General features: G+C 37.9%; 1 protein-coding gene across 1 annotated transcript in view; it reads left to right on the top strand.

Moving 5' to 3' along the window:
- Nucleotides 1-19,109, top strand: part of CCDC6 (coiled-coil domain containing 6) — a 72,302-nt gene extending 53,193 nt beyond the window's left edge. The window contains exons 5-9 of the mRNA XM_037904288.2: nt 1,456-1,616; nt 4,531-4,687; nt 6,404-6,504; nt 12,687-12,811; nt 17,714-19,109. Of these exons, the coding sequence (XP_037760216.1) occupies nt 1,456-1,616; nt 4,531-4,687; nt 6,404-6,504; nt 12,687-12,811; nt 17,714-17,905 (736 nt within the window). The 3' untranslated portion in view covers nt 17,906-19,109. The remainder of the gene's footprint in view (nt 1-1,455; nt 1,617-4,530; nt 4,688-6,403; nt 6,505-12,686; nt 12,812-17,713) is intronic.
- The last annotated feature ends 2,145 nt before the right edge of the window (nt 19,110-21,254 follow it).

Genomic DNA, 21,254 nt, shown 5'->3' with positions numbered 1-21,254 from the left:
TCACATTTAATATTCTTGAGACCTCCCAGAGGTTCTTCAGCAAAAGTAGGGACACTCAGGTTTGACATTCCTGATATTTTCATGATTAAAAAAAAAAATTCAAAAAATCTTTTAGACCCTCATAATACATCATAGAAAATCAAAAAAGGGCATAAGTTTATAAGCTCTTAGGGCCAGGGACTCTTCTGTTACACAGCTGTACAGCATCCACCTCAATGAGGCCTTTGATTCTTGATTGGGCCTCTGGGAAGTTCTGCAATACAAATAGTAATGAATAAGCCCAGGGTTTAAAAATACCACTGAAAGTAGTTTACATTTGTCCTTATAGTTCTGTCTTGAATGGTAGCCCGCTTAATGGGAAATGCTCTAAAAAACCATATCTCTCATACCAGTGTCAAAAGCTCTATGAAGAATGGGCCCCTATCTAGGGCTTATGCTGTCTTATCCCTGTGTTCAGCTTCAGCTGCATAGTTTCCTGTTTGACTTTGACCAGTGTGTGTCTAATAGAGAACAATTTCATATTTTCATGCTGGCAGATTCCTCTCTACCTTGACTTCAAGAACCTTTATGTAGCACATCATTCTATTGCAGAGCTCACTTTATACGAAAAGCATATTGTGCCTGAAACCCTAATAATACCTGGAATCTGTCTTAATTTAAATTTAGGCTTCCTGTAATTTGAAACTGTAGCTATAGAAATATGATGTGAAATACTTTTCTGTGCAGGGATACTAAATAGAATACCTATTTTGGAAGCTGTGTCTAGTTTACTTTTCTCCAACAAACACAGTCTGTGAATGCATATATTCAGTAGATCAATAGTGCCGGGAAAAAGTGTTAATGTACACTTTATGAATGTTGCTGTGCTCTGATCTCTTATCTTTGAGGAAAGAGTTCTTTATCAAATAGCACAAATATAAATGTACCACAAGAGTTGGCCTTGAATTTGCTGAGAAGTTACTTAAGAGAATTAGGAGGGGATTAATATAAATCCAAAGTAGTTAAATATGTAGTACATAAAATTAATAATGGAACAAGGCTATAAATGTTTTATATCTTGTTTCTGCCCCTGTAAATTCAGTTTCCCTTTTAACTCTCTCTATTTTGACGGTTACTTAAATGAAATACTTCTTGAAATTTGGGTATACAGTGGGTATAGTTGAGGCTTTCATGAAGCTATTTCACTGAGGTGTACAAAAACTGTTCATTTTTCAAAATAGTATGCATTTACTATTAGAAACACTTTGACAGTACCAGCATCTGAACACTTAAATTTCAAAAGAGTGAACAGGTGGCATTTGACAAAATAAACTTTACATTCATTAATAAAACTTAAGCATACTATTAAAACATAATTGGAGCAAGTGGGTACACCTATTACAATGTTACTATTTCTAAGTATATGCATCTTATCTTTCAGAAATACAATTAATATCTAGATTATTTTTAATACAGAATTTTGCAGGAGAAGTTAGACCAGCCAGTCTCTGCTCCACCATCACCCCGAGACATATCAATGGAAATAGATTCCCCAGAAAATATGATGCGACATATCAGATTTTTAAAGAATGAAGTAGAGCGGTTAAAGAAACAACTAAGAGCTGCACAGTTACAACGTAAGTAAACTTTCTTTGGCTATAAATGGAGTCTGTAGCTAACAATTTACTGAAGTGCACCTAAAGGAATTTCTACATATTTTTAATTTAGTTGGTGCTGAAATTTATTAGCTGTTCGAACTGCACCAACCTTGAGAGCAGAGAAGATACTCTTCACTTTCTGTTCTCATCCATTTAAAATTTAAAGGTAGATGACAAAACTTAATATTCAGATTGAAGTTTGACTAGGCCATTGTGATTAAATCCTTTACTGTTGTGAAAAATGTTGTTTGATCTTGTACTACGAATAGTCAGTCCTCTACTTTGCATTTCATTTGAAAGATAGGAATTCCAGCAACACAGCTGCTCCAACACCATGCTGGAGCATAAGCTCTGAAGGGAAAGGTGTTACCTGTACCTTCCTGTGGTCTACAGAATACAACATTTTAACTTCGTCCCTCCATTATAAATCTTACTAAGTTCTCATTTTTAAATTGATCAGTGCTAACAACTTTGTGTAAGATGTTGACTCTAGTAGCTAGAGTAAGGTGCTCAGTCTCTCAGTTGGTATATAATTTCTTTTGGTAATTGGATTGACAGTCATCTCCCTCCCACCGTATGCTAGTCTTGGCAGACTAACTGGAGTATTGCTACCCAGTTTTTGGAGCAATAACGTTTTGCAGAGATAATGGCCTTCTTTACAGACAGATGAGTGCTCTTGGACAGAGGCTTTGTGTACAGGTTTGGGATATTAGTCGTGCATGTCACATAAAGAAGATAAGGAGTGTTAGTCTTGCCAAACTCTCCAGTATAGCCTTCACTTACAGAACTTCACAGTGAAAACAAGGCCTTTAATACTGAATATTTCATGTGCAAATGCTAGGGTGATTAATTTAAACTTGAAGCACTCTTCATTATTTTGCTGTTTCTTTCCTTATTGTATCTTTGATTTACAGTAAAATTTTCAAAAACACCTACGTTCTTATTCGAGTGATTGCTCATGTCCATTCCGACAGGTGTGCGCACATCGTGTGCATGATCGTCAGAAGGTTTTTTCCCTAGCGGTACCTGTTGGGTCAGCTGTGGAGCCCCCTGGAGTGGTGCCTTCATGGCTGTGTATATAGGTCCCTGCCGATCCGCCGCTTGCTCAGTTCCTTCTGACTGCCAGTGACAGTCGTTGGAGCAGCTCAGTCTCTTGCATTCGCAAATGCCTACCTAGTGGTTCCCTTTTCTTACTTGTAAATAGCTTCATAGAGTTGTAGTTACAGTAGTTTGTAGTTTCATAGTAAGCTAAGCTTGCTTTGCGGGGTCCCGCCCCCCTCTAGTTTTCCCCAGACACCAGTGGATGCCTCAGTCACAGGGGTTTAAGTCATGCAAGAGGTGTGGGAAACCTGTCCCCAGAGGCGATCCGCACACTGCTTATCTTTAGTGCCTGGGAGAAGGTCATCAGACAGACAAGTGCTCAATTTGCAGGAGCTTTAGACCCAGGTTTAAGAGGGAGCCTATTGTTTGAAGCTCCTCCTCATGGAGTTGGGAACTGCGGCCAATGGGAGCTGCGGGGGCAGTGCCCGTGGGTGGAGGCAGCACGTGGAGCTAGGAGCTGAGGGAGGGGAGTTCCTGTCATCCTCCCGGGGAGTGCCCCCCCGGTAAACACCGTCCCGTACCCTAATCCCCAGCCCTGAGGCCCCTACACCCAAACTCCTGCTGCTGGGGAGTGGGGAGGCCCGAGACTGCACAAGTAGCAACTGATATGCCTGGCCCAGGAGCTGCCCGAGCTGCTCAGGAGCCTTAAACATAAGTAATCATTATGAATGCCAAAAAATCCAGATATTTTCAGAATCAAGATGTGCACCGTAAACCTGGTCACCTCTTAAAATTAAAGGGCAATTCAAAATATGATGTATCATACCCACAAAGTGGAAGTCTTCGTCATATGTTCCTTTTTACTAAAATAGAGCATCCCAAAATATTTTATAGTCTATCTTACACTTAGCTTTGATCATTTTTATTCAATCATTGAAGATAATCAGTGATGCTAGCACACTTAACTAACATTAGCTGACTTAGTTTAAAAACACAAATGCAGCTATTTGAAGTAAAGACTAACTCACTTGGTGACGTTTAATATTGACGGACATCCTGCTGGTTAATCTCCAGGATTAAATCTCTTTAATTGAAGGCATGCTGGGGAATAGTCATGAAACAGCAGTTTAATAAAAGTTGTTTAAATGTTTGTTTTCTCCAGAGTATGGCTGTGTGCTGATCTTTCTCTTCCACCTGTTCTATAATTCTAAGGAAAATCATCTTGGGGAGTAGTAATTTGCAGTGGTTTTTAGAGAAGGAAACCCTTTACACTTATTTCTGTCATTATATTTGATTGATCAGTGTACACTGTATTCTACAAATTTTGAATATCCTAATTTTAAACTAAACATTAAAATGAATATAGTAAATCTTAGAAATTGATAAAATTGAAAAGAAAATAAGCCTTGCTCTGAAATTTTAAATCCTTCCATTTGTAGAATGTAAGTCTGTATAAATATGAAATTTCAATTTTACAGTAGGGCAAATCTCTGTTCATGTTTCTTCCTACAGGTCTGATTTGGTTAATGATATTTTTCAGCTTTCAGTATTTTTCAAATCTGTTCAGTTAAGAGAAAAAAAAAAAAAGGGGGGTGGGGGGTAAAAGGACCAAGCAAGCTTAATTTCATAGTTCACCAAGTAGCAATCAGTTAGTAACTAATTTTGATCACTACCAACTTTAAAACAGAATTTGAACTAGTGATTTAGAGATGAAAGACTATTGAATTAACAATTGCCTGAGCCATCCTCTCTTGCAACATTTGAAATGTTTGGGTAAAGAAAGTTACATTCAAAATACTTGCATATACATTAAACTGAGTTTAATCAAGAGCTATCAAATTTGGAATTTCAGATTCAGAGAAGATGGCACAATATTTAGAGGAGGAACGTCATATGAGAGAAGAGAATTTAAGGCTCCAAAGAAAACTGCAGAGGGAGATGGAGCGAAGGGAAGCTCTATGCAGACAACTGTCAGAAAGTGAATCCAGCTTAGAAATGGATGACGAAAGGTTTGTGGTCTCAAACATTAAGATCAGTGTCCTCTGTATGTATAAATACTAAAATAACAACATCCAACCTCTTATATTGATATTTCTACCTATCAACTCTAAAAGTGAGCTCATCTATAATAATGCAAAGAATTTCAAAAGAATATATTTTAAGCATATCCTTTTTAGGAGTGTGATTTAATTCTTGCAGGGCTGGTTTAGTTTACCGTGAGCCAGAGAATAGTTATACTTGAAGATTGGGGAGAGCTTTTACAACCAACATATGCATATAGATTTAAATAATATAAATATGTAAACTTGAGAGACAGACTAATTACGTGGTAACTTTGCTCTGGACATAAATTCACAAATGAAGGGTTTTCTTGAGTCGAGCAGCCTATAGCACCCTTAACCTATGCAAATTGTAATTTGTAAGATGTATAATGTTGCAAGTTCTAGTGTTCTTCCAATCCCAAGAGGATCATATATGCAACATTAGATACCAAAAGTGGGATTAGGCACCCTGAGAACTCTTAATTGAGATATTCTTGCTGTACTGGGCATAGTACCGGAATTACAAGATCCTGGGGGGTTTTTCCTATTAAAAAAAAAGGTTGCATGACTTGCATGGACATTACAGGTGGCCGGTTTTTGTGTCTTAAATAGAAACAGTTGATCTCTTACTGCAGTCTTGCATCATAATGTCATGGCAGAACCTTAAAGCTTGTCCTAAAACATCTTTCCTTCAAAGGCTAATACTTCGGTTTCTTCCTGGGCTCTACCTTATGCCAGTATTGATATATTTTTATTGCACTGTTTCACATTACACTAGCTGTATGAGGGCACCTGAAATAGGGTCATTTATAAATTGGAATTCTACTAATCCTGAAAGAAGTTCTTCCTAGGGAGTTTGTATATTCTGGTATTAAAAATAACTAACCTGAGCTTTCACATAACTTATAATAAAACAAAACATTAGATATTTTGTTTCAAAGATTAGATTAGAAGATTAAAGGCAATATTTGCATTTTTTTTCTTTCCTGGCAGATTCAGCAAGCAACATCTAGCAGTAGCACGAAGTGTATCACTGTTGTGATTCAATTAGCTTTTTCTAAAAGACAACCTAAATTAAACATACAATTCAGTAATGTCTGTAATTGTTTGCATCTACTTTTCCATTATCCCTGTTTTATGGGTTAATATCTCAGTTTAAATAAAAAAGTGGCATACCATTTCAGCTTAGTTGTGATTTTTATATGGAAAAGATTAAATACTGTAGCACTTCTAGTTGGTCAAAATCCAAATTTAGATTAGCAGTTCTTTGTCCATTGTTTGGCCAAAAAGCATATAATATTTCAAAGTTAAACTTTTGCTTAATTAAGTGCTCACTAATTTTAGTACTCATAGTAACAAAAATCTGAAAAGGGTACATGCAAAAATGTTGACTAAATTTACATTCTCCTCTAAAACACTTTATTGCACCACTGATGATAATGCATAGACAAGACAAGGATGAGGCCAATTTCAGTTGCAAATTAAGCCAGTATTTGAACTCAAGTCTTCAGAAGTGAAAGGTTAATGTTAACCCAGGCACCGCCGAACTATTCAAAAGTGGCTGGTTCTACGCTAACTTGATACGTATATTTTAGAATGTGAGATTAATGCTGCAGAGAATCATTTAAAACGTATCAGGGTTTGAAAAAATTAATCTAATTGTTCTTTACCTTGTTCTGTTAGATATTTTAATGAGATGTCTGCACAAGGATTAAGACCTCGCACTGTGTCCAGTCCAATCCCGTATACACCTTCACCAAGTTCTAGCAGACCTATATCACCTGGTAAATATATAATCCTATATAAACCAGTTTCTGGTGAACTTTTGTATGCATCACGTAAAAATGTGCCATAGTATTATATTTGCTTAAATAGCCTATTAAAGCTTACCTGGAAAAAAGTAAATCAAATGAAAGAGTAATTTTGCCTTAAAACTTTTTCAAGTACTTGAATATTTTTACATATTTTGATTAGAACAAATTTTGATATAATGCAGCATGTTTTTTAGAATGTCCAGACTACACCATAATTGTCCATTAAAGGTCAATTATTAAGTGGTTAGCATCTGAAGTTGTATTTTTCTAAAAGTGTGAGTATACAAATTCTCTTACGGGTTGTGCAGTTTTAGTATCTTCCTGGAGTTATGGGGATATACTAATAAGGCTACTAATGCACTCTGAACAAGAACATCTTTGAGGGATTCACTAATCTAGAACGTATTGAATAAGTTTGGTTCTCCCCTAAACGAGATCTCTTTCCATTTCTCTTTTAATAGAATAGTATAAGAGTTGATTAGGAATGTACATGTACAGATCTCTGCCAGTCAAAACAATTGGTATAACAAATTAGGATTTCTAATCTTTCTAATACTGATATTCAAGAATTATAACCAAAAAAAGCTAATTAAAAATGTTCTGAGTTGTATATTGTTCTGGCTGAGACCCTCTCCTCTAATTTCAGAGGATAGTGGATGCATTGCCACTGAATTTAGATACTTTGATTCTTACGTTTTAACCCAAAAACTAATAATTATTTACTCTTAATTTTATATTCTGTTTAAAGCATTTATATTTGGGTATGAGGGGTCCTGAAAGGTGCATTGAAAGGTGCAAGTTATGGCTATTTCATGTTGATCAAGAATTCTTTAGTATATAATGAGACAAATTCTGCATGGCCTAGTCTCAAGTTGACCCATGGAGCTCAGTGGGACCATTAATGTGACTAGGGTAAGAGGAATTTGGTCCACAATGGGGCATTAGTGTGAAATGGGACACAAACACATTAATATATAGGTCTACTAGAATACATAGGACTTGTCTAAATTCTGGGGTTTAATGCCACTTTTTAAAAATGTTTCCAAACGCTTCTGTTCCATACTGGTGAAATTATAAATAAACATTAAAGCTAATTTTATTCAAATGACATGATACCAAGTTAGAAATATGCAATGTGATTTTGGGCTTGTTTTCTGATTCTTAATGGTCCAGGTTTCTTGCATCTTAGTGGTTTTAAACACAATACCAGGAAAATGGTAGGTGTTTCACTTCTTGGTTTATAACTCGATATATATTATGATTCTGAAAATGAATTACAGAAGCATAATTATGTTGGAACAACCAGCTTCATGCGTTCATACATGTTCATGATAATCTATCGTCTTTCATTGTGGAATGTAGTTACAGTCTTCTGTAGGGGCAAAGTTTGGGGGGTGGGAGCAAAGAACTTTATTATGTGTAACACTCGGCCTCAGACACGTTTCTTGCACATGACACGGTCACGTATTGCTCCTACCCAGGGACTGTTGGTGGGTGAGGACGCTGGTGCTACTGCCACCAGGGAATGGTAGTGGCCAGGCTACTCATACCAGAACTTTCCTTATTCTGACCTGTGCCTTTTGGTGCTGTTCTGAAGACCTATCCTAGCCTGGCAGCAAAACCCCCTTGCTCCCATAGCTCAGCTCCACTGCTCTACCATAGTCATATTGGCTATAGCAGCACTCGCTGCACCTGACAGACTTGTCATAGACTCTCTCAGAAGCAGTAGATCTCTGACTATTCCTTCACCTAAACTCAGAGTGGTGGTGCAGATTTGCTTTCCTGGTGCATCATTCCCACATCAGAACTGTGATACTACTGATAAATCTATTAACTGCCCCTATCGAAGGGACCTTGAGTGTCCCAGCAGCAGGGAATGTTGCAACACAATGGTAAAGTTAACTATAAAACAAAACTAAAATCCTTTAACTGGTGTTTAGTTCCAGTGGAGCTACCTGGTTTAATAAAGTATGTTTTATGTAGAAATACTCCAGACTATCATTTTGATGATTCACTTATCCTACTGTCCTTCCCATCTTGTAAATTAAACTAATATTCCAAAATACTGTAAAGCTTCAAACCTGAAAAATATATGCAGCATATTTTTAAATGGACTAACGAGGTGGGGAATCTGACATAATCAACTCAGGGTGTGTGAAATATAATATAATGGGAGATGAAGCAAACAGTGGAGAGAACTTCATGTCACAGGCACTGTAATAAGACACCAAACCAAATGTATCCAACTCCAAAGAGATCTGGTCATATAAAACATCTGTATGTCTTGGAGTGATTCCTTTAGAAAATGATGTAATTGAATTTGTGGAAAAGTAGTTTGAAACTATCTAATGCCATAAATTCATGGATTTGCACCTTAATCCATCACACTTAATGAGTGAGATTCTCACTCCTTCTCTTTTATGTTGGGTAATGGGGCCAGAATAGTGTACAGAAGCTTTAAAATCTCCAGCTCCAGCTGAGAGAGAATTTCTCTGGTGCAGGACCAGAGGAAGTAGCCACAGACTGACTTCTGAGGATCTCTTTGTAAGTTGAGGTGTGTCAGGGCTGCGGGACACAGCGCTGCAATTTAAATTTGGTCCCCAAAGCAGTCCAAAATCAAGAGGACACAAAGGTGGTTTAAAGCCAACTTTGCCCCTCACTTCACTTCTTGGACATACAGCCTGAAATGTCACCCAGGGAGACTGATTTTAGAATGAAGCTGAACTGTGCTAGTACTCAACAAGAAGTAGAAGTGGGTGGCAACCTAGGCAGCAGTGACCATGAGATGGTTGAGTTCAGGATCCTCACAAAAGGAAGAAAGGAGAGTAGCAAAATACAGACCCTGGACTTTAGAAAAGCAGACTTAGACTCCCTTAGGGAACTGATGGGCAGGATCCCCTGGGAAGCTAATACGAGGGGGCAAAGAGTCCAGGAGAGCTGGCTGTATTTTAAAGAAGCCTTGTTAAGGGCGCAGGAAGAAACCATCCTGAAGTGCAGAAAGAATAGCAAATATGGCAGGCGACCAGCTTAGCTTAACAGTGAAATCTTCGGTGAGTTTAAACTCAAAAAGGAAGCTTACAAGAAGTGGAAATTTGGACAGATGACTGGGGAGGAGTATAAAAATATTGCTAGAGCATGCAGGGATGTAATCAAAAAGGCCAAGGCACGATTGGAGTTGCAGCTAGCAAGGGATGTGAAGGGTAACAAGAAGGGTTTCTACAGGTATCTTTAGCAACAAAAAGGTGGTCAGGGAAAGTGTGGGATCCTTACTGAATGGGGCAGGCAACATAGTGACAGATGATGTAGAAAAAGATGAAGTACTCAATGCTTTTTTTGCCTCAGTCTTCACAGACAAGATCAGCTCCCAGACTGCTGCACTGGGCAACACAGTATGGGGAGGAGGTGAGTGATCAAAGAACAGGTTAAGGACTATTTAGAAAAGCTGGACATGCACAAGTCCATGGGTCCAGATCTAATGCATCCAAGGCTGCTGAGGGAGTTTGCTGATGTGATTGCAGTCACTGGCCATTATCTTTGAAAATTCGTGGCGATCAGGGGAGGTCCCAGACAATTGGAAAAAGGCCAATATAGTGCTCATATTTTAAAAAGGGAAGAAAGAGAACCTGGGGACCTACAGACCGGTAAGCCTCACTTCAGTCCCCAGCAAAATCATGGAGCAGGTCCTCAAGGAATCCATTTTGAAGCACTTGGAGAAGAGGAAGGTGATCAGGAACAGTCAACATGGATTCACCAAGGCCAAGTCATGCCCGACCAACCTGATTGCCTTCTATGATGAGATAACTGGCTCTGTGGATATGGGGAAAGTGGTGGATGTGATATATCTTGACTTTAGCAAAGCTTTTGATACGGTCTCCGACAGTATTCTTGCCAGCAAGTTAAAAAGGTATGGATTGGATGAATGGACTGTAGGGGGGATAGAAAGCTGGATAGATTGTCGGGCTCAACGGGTAGTAATCAACTGCTCGATTTTTAGTTGGCAGCTGGTATCAGGCAGAGTACCCCAGGAGTTGGTCCTGGGGCCGGTTTTGTTCAACATCTTTATTAATGATCTGGATGATGGGCTTAATTGCACCCTCAGCAAGTTCGCAGATGACACTAAACTGGGGGGGGAGGTAGATACGCTGGAGGGTAGGATAGGGTCCAGAGTGACCTACACAACTTAAAGGATTGGGCCAAAAGAAATCTGAAGAGGTTCAACAAGGACCAGTGCAGAGTCCTGCGCTTAGGAAGGAAGAATCCCAAGCACTGCTACAGGCTGGGGACCGACTGGCTGAGCAGCAGTTCTGCAGAAAAGAACCTGGGGATTACAGTGGACGAGAAGCTGGATATGAGTCAGCAGTGTGCCCTCGTTGCCAAGAAGGCCAACGGCATAATGGGCTGTATTAGTAGGAGCATTGCCAGCAGATTGAGGGAAGTGATTATTCCCTTCTATTCGGCACTGGTGAGGCCACACCTGGAGTATTGCGTCCAGTTTTGGTCCCCCCACTACAGAAGGGATGTGGACAAATTGGAGAGAGTCCAGTGGAGGGCAACAAAAATAATTAGGGGGCTGGGGCACGTCATTTATGAGGAGAGGCTGAGGGAACTGGGGTTATTTAGTCTGCAGAAGAGAAGAGTGACAGGGGATTTGATAGCAGCTTTCAACTACCTGAAGGGGGGTTTCAAAGAGGATGGAGCTAGGCTGTTCTCAGTGGTGGCAGATGACAGAACAAGAAGCAATGGTCTCAAGTTACAGTGGGGGAGGTCTAGGTTGGATATTAGGAAACTCTATTTCACTAGAAGGATGGTGAAGCACTGGAATGGGTTACCTTGGGAGGTGGTAGAATCTCCATCCTTAGAGGTTTTTAAGGCCTGGCTTGACAAAGCCTTGGCTGGGATGGTTTAGTTAGTGTTGGTCCTGCTTTGAGCAGGGGATTGGACTAGGTGACCTCCTGAGGTCTCTTCCAACCCTAATATTCTATGATAATACTTTAAAAAAAAAAGTTAGGTGCAAATTATTTATTCTGTCAGATCAGTAAATGGAATATTAAGCAGGAAATATCAACTGTTACTCATAAATCACTTAAACTAATCTAATCAGGAATAATTCTGCTGAAGTTATAGGAGTTGCCACTGATGTGCAACTGGCAAGAGATCAGAATTGCTCTTAGTTAAGACATCCAAGGTAATTATAATGCTGGTTTCCCTGTGCAGCTCTACTGGTTACCTGAAGCTTGATATTTTTTTTTTCTTCAAATTTTCTTATCAAACACTAGTACAAAAGTAAATAGTCAGCTAAGGATAAACCCAGATGCTGGTCTATAATATGGATTCTGTTAATAGTGGCAAAGGCATGTGGAGCCTGTTAAATTCAAACAGACTTAATTGTTTCAGTTGGAGTGGATTCTTCATGCTGTTATACAAATGTAATGGACAGTTAGAAGTTTTTGTCAGATGCCTGTTTTTTTTAAAGTGGTTGGCTTCTAATACCAAACAGTTGAGAACAGTTGTTGCATATCCAACAGATATGTCTGTCTGGAAGCAACAGGGAGAGTTAAAGATTTTAGGAGATCTCTGTTTTGAGAAGTGTGTTTTTCATAAGGTTTAAGGTCTGAACTTCAGAAGCACTGAGCAACTGCAGTTCCCATTAATTCAGTTAGTCTAGGTACAAAGCACTTTTGAAAATCAGACACCTAATATTTAGCTAGAAGTAACATTTATTTAAATTTCTTGGGGTTTATTTAAACTCAGAAAACAAGACCTTTGGGAAATTTGTTAACCAACATATTTTAACTGACGCCTAGCGTATGCATGGCAAGTCCTGTTTAAAAGTACATTAGCAGTCAGTCAACCATAAGGTAGTCGCTTTAACATGACTTACCCCATCTGCACTAGGTGAAAAGTCATGTTTTAAAGCATGTTACTTAATATGTTTTCAAACACAGCATATTTTCCTAATCTAGACAAATCCTTAGGAAAAATATTAAAAGTAATGATCTTCTTTTTTCAAAGCAGTGGATATTTTTTCTGGGTTCCTGACTTAAATGTACAATTATCAGTTTCTTAACCTTGTCTTTGTTTTAAAATAAACTTTGTGCTTACTATTATTTGCAGTAGGAATGTTAATGTCTCTTTTGCTTTAATAATATTAGGTCTATCATATGCAAGTCACACAGTTGGTTTTACACCGCCAACTTCACTGACTAGAGCCGGAATGTCTTATTACAACTCCCCAGGCCTTCATGTGCAACATATGGGACCGTCCCATGGAATTACAGTGAGTATTAAAAACTAGTAAATTTTCTTTTGAATTAAAATGTTAGTTATTTGTCTTTAACCCATTTTTAAAAATGCAAACGTTTGATTTTGTTTCCTTGCTCTAAGATGTCTGTTGCCTTCTTCGGTCCTGATTACCTCTCTACATTGAGAAATTGATTCTTAGTAGAAAATCTTTTCTTTCTGCAAGAGAGTGAAACATGTTGTCCCCTTAAAGACAGTAATAGGTTTCACCCTATGGATCTGCAGGCAAGGTGTGAGACGTGATGTTCTAACCTACCCCCCATGTCACAGGAAGTAAATACGTTACTTTCATTTTTCTCCTAGTCTCCACCACATCTGACGGATGAGTCATCTGAGGTTGCTCCAAGCTCAGGTTTTCTTCAAGATGACACACAATGCTACCACCGTGTCACTGTAACAGGCAGCTAATTATTATTTACTTTTTTTGTTTTCTAGTGAGAATAGCAATATATTAAACATTTGTTAGGATATTACACAACATCTTTCACCTGGAATCATTTTTTATTTCTATTGAGTTTAATGTACTTAACTCAATCAAGTTTTTTCTAGGGCTATTGATTAATCACAGTTAACTCATGTGATTAACTAAAAAAAAATTAATCGTGATAAAAAAATTAATCTCAGTTTTAACTCCACTGTTAAATAGAATACCAGTTGAAATTTATTAAATATTTTGAGTGTTTTTCTATATTTTCATATATATTGTATTCTGTGTTGTAATTGAAATCAAAGTGTATTATTTTTGCTTACAAATATTTGCATTGTAAAAATGATGAACAAAATAAATAGTATTTTTCAGTTCCTCATACAAGTACTGTAGTGCAATCTCTTTGTCATGAAAGTGCAACTTACAAATGTAGATTTTTTTTGTTTTGGGTACATAAATGCATTCAAATATAAAACAATGTACAATTTTAGATCCTGCAAATCCACTCAGTCCTACTTCTTGTTTAGCCAATCGCTCAGACAAACAAGTTTGTTTACATTTACATGCTGCCCTCTTCTTATTTACAGTGTCACCAGAAAGTGAGAACAGGCATTTTCATGGCACTTTTATAGCCGGCACTGCAAGGTATTTACGTACCAGATATGCTAAACATTCGTATGCCCATTCATGCTTCTGCCACCATTCCAGAGGACATGCTTCCATGCTGATGACGCTCATTGAAAAATTAAGCGTTAATTAAATTTATGACTGAACGTCTTGAGGGGAGAATTGTATGTCCCCTGCTCTGTTTTTACCCACATTCTGCCACATATTTTCTATTATAACAGTCTTGGATGATGACCCAGCACATGTTGTTCATTTTAAGAACACTTTCACTGCAGATTTCACAAAACGCAAAGAAGGTACCAATGTGAGATTTCAGAAGATAGCTACAGCACTTAACCCAAGGTTTAAGAATCTGAAGTGCTTTCCAAAATCTGAGAGGGACCAGGGGTGGAGCTTGCTTTCAGAAGCCTTAAAAGAGCAACACTCCGATGCGGAAACTACAGAACCCGAACCACCAAAAAAGAAAATGAACCATCTGCTGGTGGCATCTGACTCGTATAATGAAAATGAACATGCGTCGGTCTGCACTGCTTTGGATGGTTATCGAGCAGAACCCGTCATCAGCATGGACGCAGGTCTTCTGGAATGGTGGTTGAAGCGTGAAGGGACGTGAATCTTTAGCGCATATGGCACATAAATACCTTGCAATGCTGGCTAGAAAATGCCATGCGAAGGCCTGTTCTCGCTTTCAGGTGACATTGTAAACAAGAAACGGGCAGCATTATCTTCTGCAAATATAAACAAACTTGTTTGTCTGAGCAATTGGCTAAACAAGAAGTAGGACTGAGTGGACTTGCAGGATCTAAAATTGTACATTGTTTTATTTTTCAACGTAGTTATTTTTTGTACATAATTCTACATTTGTAAGTTCAACTTTCATGATACAGACTGCACTACAGTACTTGTATTAGGTGAATTGAAAAATACTATTTCTTTTGTTTTTTACAATGCAAATACTTGTAATCAAAAATAAATATTAAGTGAGTACTGTACACTTTGTATTCTGTGTTGTATTTGAAATCAGTATATTTGAAAATGTAGAAAACGTCCAAAAATATTTAAATAAATGGTATTCTATTATTAACAGTGTGATTAATCATGATTTTTTTAATCGTGCGATTAATCAGAATTAATTTTTTTTTAGTCGCTTGACAGCCCAAATACTCATTGAGTTTATAAAGCAAACAAAACTGAAACATTAGCACTTTGGCAAGATAGCTTATGGCTGATGTATCAAACAGGAAGTGCTATTCAGTATATTCTGAATAAGTACAGCAATATGCAAACAATCTTCTGCAAAGTGTTTCTTTCTGCCAGTGTCCTCTGATACAAAACCTTGTTTCAGTAGATTTTTATAGAAGGGCACAAATATAGCAGTAGATTTGTCAAACCTTTTCTAAAAAAAACTTCTTATGACAGAAATCTATCTGGAGTATAATTACACTAGAATATGCTAAAATGTGGACTTTCGTAGGTTAACTGTTAATATTAATTTCCACAATCGTTAAGGCCTACAACCATACCACATGTAGCTCTGATCTCATAGGTGGAGGTCCAGTGGATAGGGTACCAGAGTAGGAGTCAACTTGGGTTCTGTTCCTAGCTCTGCAGCTGACTCTGAGCTAGTTGCATAACTTCTTTGTGCCTCTGAAAAAATGGGGACTAATAATGTCTACCCACTTTGAGAGAGACTGATTTTAAAAAAGGGATTAAATGTTTATTACTATTATCTTTATACCTTAAGCTAATCAGGATCAATCTGTGGCAGTACTTGGAGGGAAGACTTCCAAGACAAAAAGCTGGATGCTGCAGGAAATGGTGTTGATTAATAGGCACATGGCTCTCTGCCTTTAGCGTCTACTGAACCCAGGTTCCACCTTGGTATTAGAGGTTCACTCATGCTAGAGGTGCTTTACAAGCAGAAGCCCAGACCAATTAGTTTTCAGAAATCCCATGGCCTTTTTCTCATAGTGTTAGTCAAATTTGTTGTTTACATTTATACTGCAAAGTAGGTGTCCTGGCCAAATTCTAATTTGGAGAATTTTATGCCTACCTAAAAGGCACTTCAGTTGGAAAAGCAACCTTCTTAATAAACAATCAAGTTGCTAAGCTGTATATCTGTTGTAGAATTGTTTCCTGGTTTCTTTCCCAAAGGGTGGCTATTTTTTCTTGCTTGGTTATGTCAGGGGGAGGGGCATTTTGGCGTTCTTAAGGATCTGACTTAATATACAGTTGTTACTGTTGCTATTTGCTTCATAGCTGCTGCAGTTTTGAAGATATTTTGGTTTGTCTTACGTTTTTATATTGCTAATTTTACAATCTTGCTTCCTCTACTCTGGAAAAAATATCAAAGTGGGTGTCAGATCTTCTTGCTTTGAAGAATATGTTCACATCTTACTGTACTTGAGAAAGGGCATGCTGAAGACTATTACAAATCTGCAATTTCTTTGGAGACAGTTCTGTTAGCCACTGTTTATTTGCAGAGCCCAAAGGGATGTACTCACCATTTTTATAATGCTTGCCTCATAAAGAACAGCTTGATTTGTGCTTCAATATGACTTCACTTTCAGATACAACCTTTTTACAGTCATTTGGAATTTTCCTATGCCAGTTTAGGTATGCACTATCACTTTTTAACTCCACATGCTGATAATGTTAAGTCGTGCTTATTAGCACCTGCTGCTATGTTGTGGTCAAGCATAGATAGTTATTGTATCTGAGCTTCTTCCTCTATTCTTTTTTCTAGGTACCTATTTGCCATTAAGTGTTTTCAGGACTACACTTAGGAAGGAATAATCAATTGCACAAATACAATATGAGAAAAGATTGCCTAGGCAGGAATAGTGCAGACAAGGATCAGGGGTTTATAGTGGATCACAAGCTAAACATGGGCCAACAGTGTAACGTTGTTGCAAAAAAAAGCAAACATCATTCTGGGATGTATTAGCAAAAGTGTTGTAAGCAAGTAATTCTTCTACTCTACTCAGCACTCAGGCCTCAACTGGAGAATTATGCCCAGGTCTGGGAACCACGCTTCAGAAAAGATGTGGACAAGTTGAAGAGAGTCCAGAGGAGGGCAACAAAAATGATTAAAGGTCTAGAAAATGCGACCTATGAGGAAGGATAGAAAAAATTGGGTTTGTTTAGTCTGGAGAAGAGAAGACTGAGGGAGAACATAAGTGTCTTCAGTTACATAAAAGGTTGCTATAAAGAGGAGGGTGATAAGTTGTTCTCCTTAACCACTGAGGCCAGGACAAGAAGCAATGGGCTTAAATTAAATTGCAGCAAGGGAGGCTTAGGTTGGACATTGAGAAGAACTTTCTAGCGTTCAGGGTCGTTAAGCACTGAAACAAATTACCTAGGGATGTTGGGGAATCTCCATCATCAGAGGTTTTTTAAGAACAGGTTACACAGACATCGGATAGCGATGATCTAGATAATACTTGGCCCTGCCTCAGTGCAGGGGACTGGACTAGATGACCTATTGCAATCCCTTCTCGTCCTACATTTCTATTTCTGTTTTATTTCTCCCCTACTGGCTTAGAGGAGTGGGCATTTTTTATCTCAAAAATGGTTCCAGTGTGCTATGCTAGTACATTTCAAAGTTACGTCAAATTCAGAATTTGTCTTGATAACTATTTACCTAAAGCTGTATTGTGATCCTTTTTAATATTTTGGACTTGATCCTTCCATTTAATTTGGTATTTTGAATTTTGCCTTTAAACAATGTGTTAATGATGAGTCTGTGAGAGGACTTCTTGATATCAGCAAAAGCATCTTAAAAACGTATACATGTTCAACATGATTTCAATATTTGTTCTGCAGAGGCCTTCACCACGAAGAAGTAACAGCCCTGACAAATTTAAACGTCCCACTCCTCCTCCTTCTCCAAACACGCAGACCCCAGTCCAGCCTCCACCTCCACCTCCACCACCACCTGTGCAGCCTACAGTCCAATCAACAGCATCGCAGTCAGCCACTTTTCAGCATTCAGTGCATCCCTCCTCTCAGCCTTAGTGCATGTGCTCAGCAGTCTATTCAGAGTTGGACTCATAACATGGAGCGGTTTACTAAACGCCAAAGGCTTACCTGGCATATTTGGATTTGACTTACTTGCACTGAGGTTATATAGGCTTCACTGTTAATTGTGTTGTAAACATTTGTCTAAAAATGCAGCCAGTGTTGTGGGTCTACAACACTAACTTAACAAAATTTTCCATCAGTGTTTACTTGAACTACATGTATGTCCATTCTCTGGCTGGAACATTTGCTACTCTCTTTGGTAATACGGCATTATGTCGTTTTGCTTGGCTCCAAAGCTTCATTTTCCTGGCTTTTAGGTTTGTAAAATTAAAGGGATATCTTTTTATATTCTTTTCATGACAATTTGCATAAAATTACAGGCATGATGGGCTATATTATAAATTCCTAAATATTAACAGTGTTTACCAAGCATATGGTAAATCAGCACTACATTTCAGTAATCTGAAGATACAGCTTTTAGTGCAAAAGTGAAAGTCAGACACGTTAATCAGTGCCCTAGACTATACTCTATTGTATCACCTAATAAATAAGCTTAATACAGGTTCAGTAGTCAACACACATGACACATTAATACTTTTTCCTGTTTTAAAATATAAAACCAAAACCTCAAATGTATGGTGCAGTCTGAAGTTAAATGTGGGGAATCTAACTTGTCAAAGTATATGGAATGTACAAGTCATGACCTTAAGATTTGATTGTCTAATTTATCATTTACGTTAACTTGTAAGCTGTCCATACTGTGTGTTCTGTCACAGTGAACTTCTATAAGTGTGGTCCTGCCAGCAAGTTACTGGTGGCTGATTAAAGTGTGCTTTGATTTCTGCTGCAGAAGGCAATGTGATTGTAGAGAACAGCTGATTTTTTTTCTTGTTGAAATATATTAATTGTGATTTCCCCTAAAACAAAGTTTGAACAACTATTTTAAATGTTCAAAAGACTATTAGAGAATATGGTATAAGATGAATATTATAGGAATATATTGGCATAACAGCCAAAAATGTTGTATTGCTTGGTAGAAACAAAACAGAGTACAGAGAAAGTAGCACAACATGGCACTAATGAATGCTTATTTAGCAGCCTAAGCCGGTACAATGTATAAAGAAATGTATTCTGAATACATTCTTTCCATTCATTTAGCACAAATAAATTGTTTGGTTTCACTTTGCAGTGGAACAGAGTGTCACTTTTTTCTTTGATACTAGCATCTTACCTTGTTTTATTTTTAAGTTCCCGTTGGCTAGGTTTATATAATACTGATATTTTTAAGTGGTTTACCTCCTATATTTGTATATGTGGGCCAAGGAAAAAATTACTAGAAAATGTGTATTTGAGAATATGTATCTGGTTCTAAGGAGAACAGAACATTATGTACCTTATTTGTTTACAAAAGCTTTTTGACACGCCTGACACTTCATTGAGCGCATTCTTAAGAAGAAAATATAGAAATTTGGATATTTACTAACACTTGTACATACATTTACATATTTGCCATTCAACAACTATGTAAGAATTGCAGAGTGAAAATGGTAATCAATGATAGTATTCAAAATATCAGGTAGAAATGTTTTTAAATGTTCAGTTAAGGTCAAAGCAAAAGTGGAATTTCTGCAATATAGCTAGGTAGTTTCAGATCTTAAAAAGAGTTTAGAAAAATGTGTGTGTATAAATAGTATGTTACACTTGTTAAGCCAACATGAGATCAAGTGCATTATTAAATTCCACTAGTTAGGTTGTAACTTTCTGGTAAAATGACACCGTCAAGGCTGTGACAGGCCTAAAAACTGACCTATGCTCCCATCTGGAATTTTTCAACTTTTTCTTTTTCTAACCACCTTTTCAACCTCCTCCCTTCCGATCATGAAACTCAGTAAACTGCTTGTATACAAATTGTCTGGCATAGAACATGCTCCCTGTATTAAGTCTCAGTTGTGAGCATTTTATGAAATAGAACTTCTGAAGCAGTTGCAGGATTGTATTGGAAAAATTACAGGAAGTCAAAAGTTACATTCCTGATGGGACTAGTGGCACAATAGGGTCAATATGTAGATTTCACACAGTTTGTGTTTTTTGTAAATATAACAAATAGGAAAAAATATATATTCTTACAAATAAGATTCCTGCTTACGTATATCTCTGACTATTTAAAACATAGTGCCCACCTTTCTAAAGTGCTTTGAGATTCTTGGACAAAAGGTACTCTATAAGTGCAAGCTAGTACTGGTGGTAGTGTAAAAGCTGGCTAAAGAATAAGAGGTGTGTGGTAGAGTTGCTTTAATATTTTCAGAAAAATTAAAATAACCTAGCATAATTTAAATTTGAAGCTCGGTCTAAAATTGAAATTCTGTAATCCAAGATTTGAGCGTAGTTATAAGATATCACATAGTGAACTCTCCCTCATTACTGTGAGATTTGTTACCAGTTGAAAGCAAAGAACTGACAAATGAATACTGAATGCTGAAAATGTAACAAGGCACTGAAGTGGCCTTAACTAGCTAATAAGGTTGAACAAACATTCTCTTGAAGACAGAAGTGTGAACTTTTATTTGTAGATTTTTGAATAAGATAAGGAATTGTGCACATCCTTCTAATAAACATCAATGGATTTTCAGTTTTGCTTGTGAATTAGTCTTCCATGATTCTGCAACTATGGATTTACCAGACTACTACAGAATCTTCTGTGGACTAGAGAAATTCACTTTAAAAATAAGAGCCAACTTGACATGAGTCCTTACATGCTTCGTTTCTTATTTTATCCAGTATACATTCAGGTGGGCTTCTATCTTCATTAGTGGTAATATTTGCCAGTTGCACACTGCATGGCAACTAGTTGAGTAGCATGGTGAAATAGACAACCCAAGATGCTGCCATGTTTGGAGGGAATGGATTGTTCTAAGGGCATGTCTTCACTAGCAACGTTAAAGCGCCACGGTAGCGATTTAACATGGCTTGTGTAGTTGTGGCACAGCGTTGGGAAAGAGCTCTCCCAGCACTATACCAAAAACACCTCCACGAGGGGAATAGCTGCCAGCACCAGGACCACGGCTCCCAGCACTGGGGCACCGTCTACACTGGCGCGCTACAGCGCTGAAACTTGCATTGCTAAGGGGGGTGTGTTTTTTCACACCCCTGAGTGAGAAAGTTGCAGCGCTGTAAAGTGCCAGTGTAGACAAGCCCTTAGTTGTAACATTCCTTGGACAATACCCTGCCATAGGACTCATGTGCCTAACCAGAAGGTCACAGAAGCACTTTTCAGTACTAATTAGCATTTAGGATGTGTGCACAATCCCCTCAAGCTCAGCAGTTAAGGGTATAAAAAGCCCTC

The sequence above is a fragment of the Chelonia mydas genome, chromosome 7 (genome assembly GCF_015237465.2).
Source record: "Chelonia mydas isolate rCheMyd1 chromosome 7, rCheMyd1.pri.v2, whole genome shotgun sequence".
NCBI classification, from domain to species: Eukaryota; Metazoa; Chordata; order Testudines; family Cheloniidae; genus Chelonia; species Chelonia mydas.
Note: the sequence above shows the minus strand (reverse complement) of the source record. Positions and strands in the feature narration are given on the sequence as shown.